The 11,000-nt window shown below is 54.6% G+C and overlaps 1 protein-coding gene across 5 annotated transcripts in view; it reads left to right on the forward strand.

The window, feature by feature from the left end:
* Positions 1 to 10,796, forward strand: part of WHRN (whirlin) — a 105,098-nt gene extending 94,302 nt beyond the window's left edge. For 3 of the 5 annotated variants that reach the window (XM_033237689.1, XM_033237692.1, XM_033237691.1), the window contains 5 exons: positions 4,439 to 4,510; positions 5,567 to 6,104; positions 8,491 to 8,672; positions 9,547 to 9,669; positions 9,939 to 10,796. In XM_033237689.1, the coding sequence (XP_033093580.1) occupies positions 4,439 to 4,510; positions 5,567 to 6,104; positions 8,491 to 8,672; positions 9,547 to 9,669; positions 9,939 to 10,121 (1,098 nt within the window). In that variant the 3' untranslated portion in view covers positions 10,122 to 10,796. The remainder of the gene's footprint in view (positions 1 to 4,438; positions 4,511 to 5,566; positions 6,105 to 8,490; positions 8,673 to 9,546; positions 9,670 to 9,938) is intronic. The other 2 variants (XM_033237688.1, XM_033237690.1) reach the window with 1 other exon arrangement.
* Positions 10,797 to 11,000: the final 204 nt, after the last annotated feature.

The following is an 11,000-nucleotide window of genomic DNA, read 5'->3' on the forward strand; positions in this document are numbered from 1 at the left end:
AGGGTTGCATCTGGCAGGATTAATGGAGCCACCAGGTCTAGGCCCTCACTGAGGCTCTGGCCTCAGTGGATGCGGGAGGAGGGGGCCCAGGTGGCTGTGATTGTGTGTGGGTGGTGGCGAAAGCAAACAGGCCCAGCTCCTGCATGAGCTCTGACCTTGAGCCTCCTCTGGAAGCCCGTTCCGCAGGCGTTTCTGCTGACGCATCCCCCGGGTTCTTAGCCGGCTGTCTGCAGCTATTTCAGATGCATAAGGAACATGGCTCGGGGACTCGGGACTCCTGAGCGTCTGGATTCAGCAGATGGAGTCTGGCAGGGCTGGGCTCCAAGGGCTGGGCTCTGACCCGTCTGCCATTTGCTCCACTTCAGGCCTCCCCGACAGGGCTGGATATTCATCCCTCGTCTACCCCTCACCCTCCCAACCCTCCATCTCCACCTGCCATGCCCCCAGGATGCAGTTAGTAGCAGGGAATGAGGCTGAGGCCAGGGCCAGCTATGGCTGCCTTCTCTCTCATTTCCAAGAGGGTTGCTCATGGGGGCCTCAGGTTCCTATGACATCAGGGTCCTGTCCATTTCTGGGGCTGGGATAGTGCAGCATGGGCTTTGGGGTGACCCAGACCCAGGTTAGAAACCTGACTTTCTGTAGAATGGTCAGATGACCTTGGACAAGTCACTTCCCTCTCTGAACTTTAGGAGTAATCGATGTGACAAGGGACAATCCTAGTACGTGCCTCACGGGGTCGTTGGGAGGATCAAACGAGATAATACAAGTAAAACACCCAGCACAGGGCCTGGCACACAGCAGGTCCTTTGTAGTTCTCTAATACCCTTTCTGGGAAAAAGTCATACCCTCCTTGAGCTTCCCTGGAAAGTCATGGCTGCCTGATAAGAGCTTCCTGCTCAGCTGAATGTGCAAAGTCCCTGATGCGCCAGAGCAGGGCAGAATCCGACGGCACTGGTCCCACCACGTACTGTCATCTGAGCCCAACCCTGGCTTCCCCCAGGATCAGCTGCAGGTCGAATTCCTGGGGCAGGGGGCAGTGGCTCCACCTGAGTGTGGCAGAGGCTCCCCTTGTCTTTGCTGTAGATACCTCTGAGGCTCTGACCCCTCTCTGTGCCTCCTGCTGATGCCAAGGCCATGAATGTTGAGCCTGAGGAAGTGATTGCATGGCAATCACTGCCTCACTGTTCACCTTAACGCGCCTGGCTGGACTACTTCCAGGGAGCATTAGACTCATTATGGTCTTGGAGGAGGGAGGTGGTGTGAGACGGCTGCCGTTCCTTTCCATCCTAGTTGTCATATGGGCCAGGACACGTCTCGCAGTTCATTCTCTTGCTGGGGCAGATTGCAAGGCCTCCCAATCTCCCAATGCATGTAACAGTCACCTCCCTCGTACACTGTGCCAGGCCCTATTCTGAGTGCTTTGTAAGTGTTAACATATTTGCTGCATAAGGCAGGTATTGCTGTTAACCTGTTTTACAGAGGAAGGATTTACCCGCCATCACTCAGCTGCAAGCAGCAGAACTGGGTGAGAGCTCAAAGAAGCCTCAGAGGTGGCAGAGCCAGAACCAGTGTCACTAATTAGTGAGTGAGAGAGCAGCCTAATCACCCTCCCCCTTTTGAAAGAATCCCCCCAACCACCACGCACTGTGCTTGCATCACAGGGACTGTCAGCAGCAGCTTGCTGTGGGGCAGTCTGCAGTTAACAGGTCAGGACCAAGGTTTGCATGTAAGCCTCAACTTTGTGGGGAGATGGGGGCAGTTGCCCCTGCCTGACTCTGCCCCTGAGGCATCATGAGACCAGATGAGGAGCTCTGAGTTTGCAGGGCACTGAACCGGAAGGCCCAAGCGAGCATCTTGTGGGTTGAGATGGGGATCTGTGTGGCATGACTGGCTTCTCTCTGTCTTAGGGGTGTGGCATCAGGAGTGCCTTCTGTCCCCACCTGCTGCCTTCACACTCACTCAAACATTCATTACTGCTCACTGCAGTGATCTGCTGCACCACCCCCCTCAATTCCCTGCCTGCTCTGGCCTCCTCCAATGACGGCTAGAGTGATTGATTGATTCATTCATCCTGCCATTCATTCATGGATTCATCAGTTTGCTTAGTAAATATTTATCCAGCAGCCACTATTCTGAACACTGAGGAGAGAGTGAGGACCAAGTAGTTGCACATCCTGCCTTCTCAGAGTTTATATCCTATTGGGAGAGACAGACAGTATGCAAAGAGTATAAAGTCAGGTGGTAATAGGCGTTACACAGAAAACCAAAGCAGGAGCAGGGGATAGACAGGGATGGCGGTGGGGCAGTCCTGTTTTAGACAGGGCTCCTCTGGGAGGGCCTCGCTGAGGAACTAAACAAAGTGAAGGAATGAACCACAGTGTGGTGCAGAGAGAGAGCAGCAGGTGCAAAGGCCCTGGGGCAGGATTGAGCCCTCGATGTTGAAGGAGTAGCAGGAAAGGGCCCAGTCATGTAGGCACAGTGAGTATGGGGTTTGGAACTTTCTCCAACTGAGATGAGGCCTTAGAGATCCTGAGCTGCAGAGACCTGACATATGTTTCTGGGATGACTCCCTGGCTGCTGGGTGGAGATTGTGCTCAATGAGAAGGAGAAAAATAAAGAAAGGTGGGGTGGGCTGAGGGGAAGATTATGATTTTAGTCGGGGTGGTAAGGATACACCTCATCGAGGAGGTGACAAGTGCGTTAGGTCTTGAAGGAGGTGAGCAACAGCATGGTTTGTGGATGGATAGCCAAGCAGAAGAGTTGTAGGCAGAGACAAGAGCCAGTGTGAAGGCTGACATGTCCGTGGTGTTCCAGCCTGGCTGGAGAGCAAAGGGGATCTTTGTAGAAGGCAAACTTGACCACATCTCCATGGCAACCCACTGCCTTCAGGCTTAAGTCCAAGAGCTCCATGCTTGACTTCTGTGGAGCTGCTCGGGGATTCTCAAACCTCCTGTCTCCATTCCTGCTTTACACCCTTTCCTCTGTCTGAAACACCTATCATTCCCTTCTTTGCTCTGCTTACTCATAAGACCTAGCTTTGAGTTGTGCCCCATCCTCCAAGAGGCCTTCCTTGATAACCCCTCCCCTGATTGCGTTATATGCCTGTGTTTGCCCATTGAATGCTCTCTCTGCAGTCTCCCTGTTGTTTGTTTGCTTGTCGACTTACCTCCATTGTCTCTGAGATACCAATGGCAGGGGTGGTGTCTCACCTCCTCTGTGTCCCCAGCCCCTTATCAGCCTGGAGCTTCAGAGACTGCTCAGTACTGATGAACACTGCAGTTGAGACCTCAGCCAAGTGTTGATGTAGCCATCAGCGTTCTCCAGAGAAAGAGAGGCAATCAGATATACTCTATTGTGTGGGACTGGCCCACACAGTGATGGAGGTTGAGAAGTCCCAGGATCTGCCATCTGCAAGTTGGAGGCCCAGGAAAGCTGGTGGTTTTGTTTTAATCCAAGTCCAAAGACCCAGTAACCGTGAGCTCCAGTGTCTGAGGGAGGAGGAGATGGATGTCTCAGCTCTAGAAGAGCGTGCAAATTTGCCCTTCCTCTGCCTTTCTGCTCTGTTCAGGCCCTTGGTGGATTGGATGAGGCCCACCCACATTGGGGAGGGTGAGTTTTGCCCAGTCCACCCATTCAGGTGGTGATCTCTCCTGGAAACACCTTCACAGGCACACCCAGAAATAATGTTTGACCAGCTCTCACGGCATCCCTAGCCCAGTCAAGTTGACATGCAAAGCTAATCATCACAGTGGCGGAAGCTCGTCTCCATTCTGGGCTCTGGGACAGAGAGAACTGGCTCCCTTAGCCCTCAAGAGAGCCCAGCTCAGAGAGGAGCTCCGATGGGCCCCCCATAGATGGCCCACAGATGGCCTTTTGGCAGCCCAGTGTCACTTAAGGGGCCATTGGGTTTCTTCTTGTGAATTGGGAAGGGAAGAAAGAAAAAGATGTTTTTTGCAAAATAAGGTCCGTTTAAACCTTAAACCACCACCTTGGGATTAAAAGCATTAGAATTTAGAAAAGGGAGAGATTCTCCCCACCCACTTCTCTCTTGCCATTTTCACACCTTCCTGGGATTCATCAGCAAGTGGTGGAGAGAGGCCTTGGGTTTTGGAGGCATGACTGTGTGGAGCACAGCACTCATGGCCAAATCTAGGAATTCCCAGCCCAGGCTGGAGACACCCCAGCATCTCTGGCAGTTCAGGGATGCCTGAAAGTGATCAGAAAGTCCCAAAGAAAACTTAACTTCAAAGTGACCAGCAGGCAAATTGACCTTCATTTTAATGGGTAAAGTGAATTTCAATGAAGTGAGGTATGTCAGGGCTCATATGAACCACATGGAGGTGTCCTAAGACTTCCTCGATTTTGGTGTGCTGGAGAACAAACCAGTTTTCCCTTCTCAGCTTCTGTGTGCTCACTTTGCTTTCTTGTCCATTTCTAGAACACTCTGGACCTGGAGGAAACCGGCGAGGCTGTCCAGGGCAGTGTCAATGCCCTCCCAGATGTGTCCGTGGTAAGGCCCTGGCTGGCCCTTTGGTTCTGCCTTCCCTGGTGTGCTCAGGCCCTGGAGGCTCTCTCCTCTCCATGACAGCCACAGAGAAGGGACACAGGGTGGCAAAGGAGACAGAGGCCTCTGCCACGAGCTCTCACACCCAGCTACAGGTCTGTGCACGAGCGCACCATTCTAGCATCTCTAGCAGGCACCAGGATTGCTTGCCTCTGGTGACTTCAGGTGGGGCCGTCAGGCTGACTGGCCACAGTATGACTTTGACCAAGTTTGTTAGCCTCTCTGTGCCTCAGTTTCCCAATCGGTAAAGTGTGGATGATGATCATAGCATACCTACCCCATAAGTATGTGGCATGGAGTAAATTAATTAAAGCCTTTAGGACGGTGCCTGGAAGGCTGTTGGAGCTGTGCAGGTGTCTGGTGTTGACCTAGGCAGAGGGGAATGGTAGTCACAGTGTCCATAGCTGCCCCTCACCGTACACTTGCTGTGGCACTGGCCCTGTGCTGACAGTATCCACATGGCTTTTGACATCACCACACCACCTCTGCTGGGTAGGTGTGCTTTTCCCCATTTCTCAGAGGTGCACTCAGAGAGGTGTTATGTCTTGCCCAAGGCCACACAGCACCCCAGCCCGTGTATCCATCTCCTCCTGTCCATTCTCTCTCCAGTCTTTTCACACCTCTTGCCTCTGGTACTCAAGATCACCCCCTAAAAAGAAAAGCCAAATAAATGCATTTTTTGTATTTCCATCCTCTTCATACTGTCTCTAATAAAGTCTTGTTCCCCGTGAGAAGCTCTGGCTGATGCCAAGAACTTCAGTTCCCAAAGGTAATGATGCCGTCCCCAGAGACACCCGCCAGGATCCCAACGCTCATCAGCTGCCGAGATGCAGGGGAGAAGTTTTCCACTCAGGTGTTGCATTATTCAGAGCAGCGTGGCCAAGAGCAGTTAGAGTGGGGACAGAATTCCAGTCGGACCTGGCACCACTCGGCTGCTCGGCCTCCCCTCTTCCAGGCGTGATGGGTTCTGACTCCTTCTCCACCTGTTGGGTCTTTTGGCAGGACGATGTCAGATCCACCTCCGAGGGGCTGTCAAGCTTCAAGCCACTGCCTCCCCCACCACCTCTGGCCCAAGGCAATGACCGCCCACTAGGCCAGCCAGGGAAGCTGGGGAGAGAGGACCTCCAGCTGCCTTCCTCCACGCCTTCCTGCTCTGGCACTGTCTTCTCGGCTCCACAGAACCGTAGCCCGCCGGCGGGCACCGCACTCACCCCAGGGACCTCCTCTGCCCAGGACTCGCCCTCCTCCCCTGTCTATGCCTCCGTTTCCCCTGCCAACCCCAGCTCCAAGAGGCTGCTGGATGCCCATCTGGCCCTGGTCAACCAACACCCCATCGGCCCCTTCCCGCGGGTCCAGTCACCCCCGCACCTGAAAAGCCCCTCTGCAGAGGCCACAGTGGCTGGGGACTGCCTTCCACCACCATCGCCCTCTGGCCACCGGGACCAGACAGGCACAAACCAGCACTTTGTCATGGTGGAGGTCCATCGCCCTGACAGCGAGCCAGACGTCAATGAAGTGAGGGCACTGCCGCAGACGCGCAGTGAGTACAGCAAGGCCAAGCTCTGTGGTCCTTGGGGGTCCGTGTCCTCTCCGGGTCAGTCTACCTGATGACACAGTGAAGGGTGGGACCAGCTACTTGTTGAGGGGGCTCAGGGCCGGAGTGGTGAAGGGAGTTGGAGACCCCAGTTTGAATCCTGGCTCTGCCACTGACTAGCTGTGTGACTGTGGACAAGCTGCTGTCTATACCTTGCTTTCCCCATCATAAAATGGGGACAACAGTGACAATGCTGCCAGGTTGCTGTGAGGGTTGAGGCGCCTTCTCTAGTTCCCCCTACCCTGGCCACCCTGCGTTCACCAGGAAGACTGAACTCGTGGAGGGCAGAGGTGGCTTCTCTTCCTGTCCCCCACGGCCTGGCCGGGAGTAGATGCTGGGGTGAAAGGTGGAAACTGAAGTGGCAGTCTCTGGATCCCTGACAGGTCTAGGGTCAGGGTGCAGGAAGAATCTTGGGGAGACCAGATGATGCTGTGCCCCGGTTTGCTAGAGGACATGGGCTGGCGGGTAGAGGGAAGGGCAGAGCCTTCTTCCCCACCCTGAAAGCTGTGGCGCACCCGCCTGTGAGTTTGGAGCATTTTGTTGGATTTTGCTGCCATCTTGTGGCTACAAGCTTCAAGCCACTGCCTCCCCCACCACCTCTGGCCCAAGGCAATGACCGCCCACTAGGCCAGCCAGGGAAGCTGGGGAGAGAGGATCTCCAGCTGCCTTGGATCCCATGGATACATGGGATCCATAGGACGTTCCCTGAGTGCCTGCACAGACCAAGATGCAAAATGCAGGGCCCTGGCGCTCACAGCTTAGTGAGGGCAGGCAGCTGAGGGAGAGCAGGCAGACGAGGTGAGAAGACCCAGGGCTGTCACCGATGGATCACTGCTGCCTCTAGAGCTGGCTCTGAGCTGGACACACAGGGTAAGAAGAGCTGACAGCCGCACTAACAATAAGCACTTTGTATGTGCCAGTGTTCAAAGGGCCTTGCCTATAGTATTAACTCATTGAACCCTCCCGGTAGCCCTATGAGGTTGGTACTATTATTATCCCCATTTTACGAATGAACAAACTGAGACATAGAAATTAGTAATTTCTGGCTGGGTGCAGTGGCTCATGCCTGTAATCCCAGCACTTTGGGAGGCCGAGACGGGCAGGTCATTTGAGGTCAGGAGTTTGACCTCAGGAGCCTGGGCAACTTGGTGAAAGCCCCATTTCTACTAAAGGTACAATAATTAGCCAGTTGTGGTGGTGGGCACCTATAGTCCCAGCTACTCAGAAGACTGAGGTGGGAGGATCACTTGAACCTGGGAGGCGGAGGTTGCAGTAAGCCAAGATTGCACCACTGGACTCCAGCCTGGGCGACAGAGTGAGAAGCTGTCTCAACAACAACAAAAAAAAAAAAAAAAAGAGAGAGAGAGAGAGAAAGTAGTAATTTCTAGCTTACCAAGAAAAAAAGAGAAATTCCGCCACACCTGGCCTGAACCCCTGCACGGCCCCTGCCTGAGCCGAGTGGTGGGCAGTCGACGCACGCTGCTTCACTATGTGTATAACATCCGAGCCCCTGAGTTTGAAACCCTAGATCAAGAACCCACACCCTGGAGCCAGGCAGTCTAGCACAAGTCTATTCCCTTGACTGCTCCATTCTATACATCAGATCTATGAGTATTTATAGTCACCCCAGTGGTTAGGCACCATCATTTCTGTATTAGAAGGAGAACATAGGAGGCTTAGAGAGGCTCTGTTACTTGCCCAGGCTTGCACAGCTGGTCAGTGGGAATTCAAAGCTGACCTGCCAGACTCCAGAGTGTGTGTTCTTAACTTAGGGTCTCACACTCAGGGGCCAGGCTGTTACACACATAGTGAAGCTGACTGGTGGCTGGAAGGCATGTGCCCACCCCTCGGCTCAGGCAGGGGTCGTGCAGGGGTACGGGCCAGGTGGGGCAGAATTTCTCTTTTATTCTTGGGAAGCTAGAAATTACTTACATGAAATCTTCTAATTTGAATGTGTTGGTTCATCATTAAAAATTGATAGCATTATGTGAGTTTTAAAACAAAGATAACGCCCACATCCGTGTGCTGGGTTTGCCTCCTGACCTCTGTTTTAATCATTACGCCAGCGGCTGAGAACTGGGAGATCCAGGCAGATGTCCTGGAAGTCACAGCCTTCAGGCCAGGTCTTGTTGAAAGGACAGGTCCTGAGTAGATAGAGAGGGTGGCAGGGAGTGGACCTGCCCTCCAGCACCACGATCTCTTCATTCCTTCCCCCATCTTTACCTGGGGAATTCCCAAAGCCTTCCAGCCTCCATCTCCATCACTGCCTCCAGGCAGCCCTCCCTGACTGCAGCTATATAAGTTGCTTCTCTCTTCCTTTTCCCCTCTCCAGCAGCCTCTACGCTCTCCCAGCTTTCAGACAGCGGGCAGACTCTAAGCGAGGACAGTGGTGTGGATGCTGGCGAGGCAGAGGCCAGTGCCCCAGGCCGAGGCAGGCAGTCGGCGTCCACCAAGAGCAGGAGTAGCAGGGAGCTGCCTCGGAACGAGAGGCCCACGGATGGGGCCAACAAACCGGTGAGCCAGGAGGAGGAGGATGCAGAGGGTGGAGAGGAACACGGGCCCCAAGTACAGAACGGGAGGTCCCGGAACCTGGCCTCAGCTTGGCAAGTGACCACAAGGGGAGGTAGTGAGCTCCCCATCACTGAAGGGATTTGGACGTCCTGGTGGAGCACTGGATTAGGAATCTGGAGGCCCAGTTTCAGCTCTGTCTTTGCACTGACACTAGGGGCTGAGGCTGAGGTTGGTCTTGGGAATCTTTTTTTTCTTTTTTCTTTTGAGATGGAGTCTCACTCTGTCACCCAGGCTGGAGTACAATGGCGCCATCTCAGCTCACTGCAAGCTCTGCCTCCCGGGTTCACGCCATTCTCCTGCCTCAGCCTCCCGAGTAGCTGGGACTACAGGCGCCCGCCACCACGCCTGGCTAATTTTTTGTATTTTTAGTAGAGACGGGGTTTCACCGTGTTAGCCAGGATGGTCTCGATTTCCTGACCTCATGATCCGCCCGCCTCAGCCTCCCAAAGTGCTGGGATTACAGGCGTGAACCACCGTGCCCGGCTGGTCTTGGGAATCTTTAATCTCCCCTCAGTTTTGACATGGCCAGGTGGCTGAGACAGTCTTCGGAGTCAGGCCGGATTAAAGTCCTGATGCCACCACCAGGCAGCCTTAGGCAAGCTCCTTAACCTCCCGAGCCTCAGGGATTTTGGTGAAGATTAAAGAGCCGAGAACACAAGTGCTTGGCTTGGCGTGTGGCACGACTGAGGCTCCCGACACAGGGCTGGAGCCTGAGCTTTGCTGACCCAGGGAGGTGTCACGGCCCCGCCCAGCCCAGCCCCCTGGCCAGGCCTGCCAACTGCGAAGGCCTCAGTGGTGTCTTTCCTCGCACCCACAGCCTGGACTCCTGGAGCCCACATCCACTCTGGTCCGTGTGAAGAAAAGTGCGGCCACCCTGGGCATTGCCATCGAGGGTGGCGCCAACACCCGCCAGCCCCTGCCTAGGATTGTCACTATTCAGGTATGTCCCCGGCGCCCCACTTGCCATCTCTGCCTACCCATGAAAGGCCCTTTCTTAGCATCTCCAGGGTTTTGCGACTCCCATGGGTAACACAGCACTCCTAGGCTTATGTCACCTTTGATCTTCTGGGCTTCAATTTTCCTAATCTGAGCAGTGGCCACCCAGATTGTAGCTGCCTGCTTGGCAGTGTTGGGACTGACCCAGTGGGTGGTCAAAGCCAGGCCTGTTTAACCCTCAGGCACCCCATGCCCTGTGTCTCTTCCCTGCAGAGAGGCGGCTCAGCTCACAACTGTGGGCAGCTCAAGGTGGGCCACGTGATCCTGGAAGTGAATGGGCTGACGCTTCGGGGCAAGGAGCACCGGGAGGCCGCCCGCATTATCGCCGAGGCCTTCAAGACCAAGGACCGTGACTACATCGACTTCCTGGTCACTGAGTTCAATGTGATGCTCTAGAGGCCAAGGCCTGAGGGCCTCCCACCACTACCCAGCCCCTGGTTCCAGTCCCTTCCCACTGTTGGCTTCATCAAGCTCCTTGCGGAGTTGGGGCTGCATGGCCAGGGTAGCAGGAAGACATCCCCCCTCCATCCCAGCCCACTGGACCAGAACTGGGAGAAGAAGAGAGCAGGGCAAGGCAAATAGAAGGTCAGGTCAGGAACTGGTGCTGTACTGGGTACACAGTAGGTGCCCAAGACAAGTGGGTTGCAAGACAGGAAGAAAGGAAAAGGAAGGGCAGAGCGCTGGTTTCTCCAGGTTGGGTTGGGGGCATTACTGTTCCCCCCTCCAGTTAGGACCCAGCCCATCCCCAGATGCCTGAGCCTTTGTCCAAAGTGAGGTCACTTGAGAATTCGTGGACACGGCCCCCAACCAGGGGGAATCTTGAAGGACCTTTAGTGCCACAAATAAGCATTGAGCACCTCCCCATTCACACCCCCATTCCTCCTGGCTCCTTATCCCCCATGGTATTTATTATTTATTTCTCTCCCCATGCCCCTGGGGACCCCAAGGCCCCAGCTTCCCTCTGCACCCCCAGCCTATCCCAGAGGCCTTGCAGGTGACCAGCAGTGTCATTGTATTTATATACAGAGCTTATGACTTTAATTTTTCAATAAAGAAATCTGAACAAGGTTAGAGGCCAGCGTGCTGTGTGGTCTACCTGTGTGGCTGGGGTTTCCATGTGGGGAGAGGAGTGGACAGGACAGGTGGGGTCAGTCAGAGCACCACAGACCACCACCCTGCCTGCCCCCATGGCTCCATTTGGGATACACGGTGGGGTGTGCAGGGATGCTTGAGCCACACTCACATCTTGGAGCCTCTTACTTGAAGGCTTGAGGG

Source organism: Trachypithecus francoisi, unplaced genomic scaffold (genome assembly GCF_009764315.1).
Source record: "Trachypithecus francoisi isolate TF-2019V2 unplaced genomic scaffold, Tfra_2.0 Lachesis_group16, whole genome shotgun sequence".
In the NCBI taxonomy this organism is placed as follows: Eukaryota; Metazoa; Chordata; class Mammalia; order Primates; family Cercopithecidae; genus Trachypithecus; species Trachypithecus francoisi.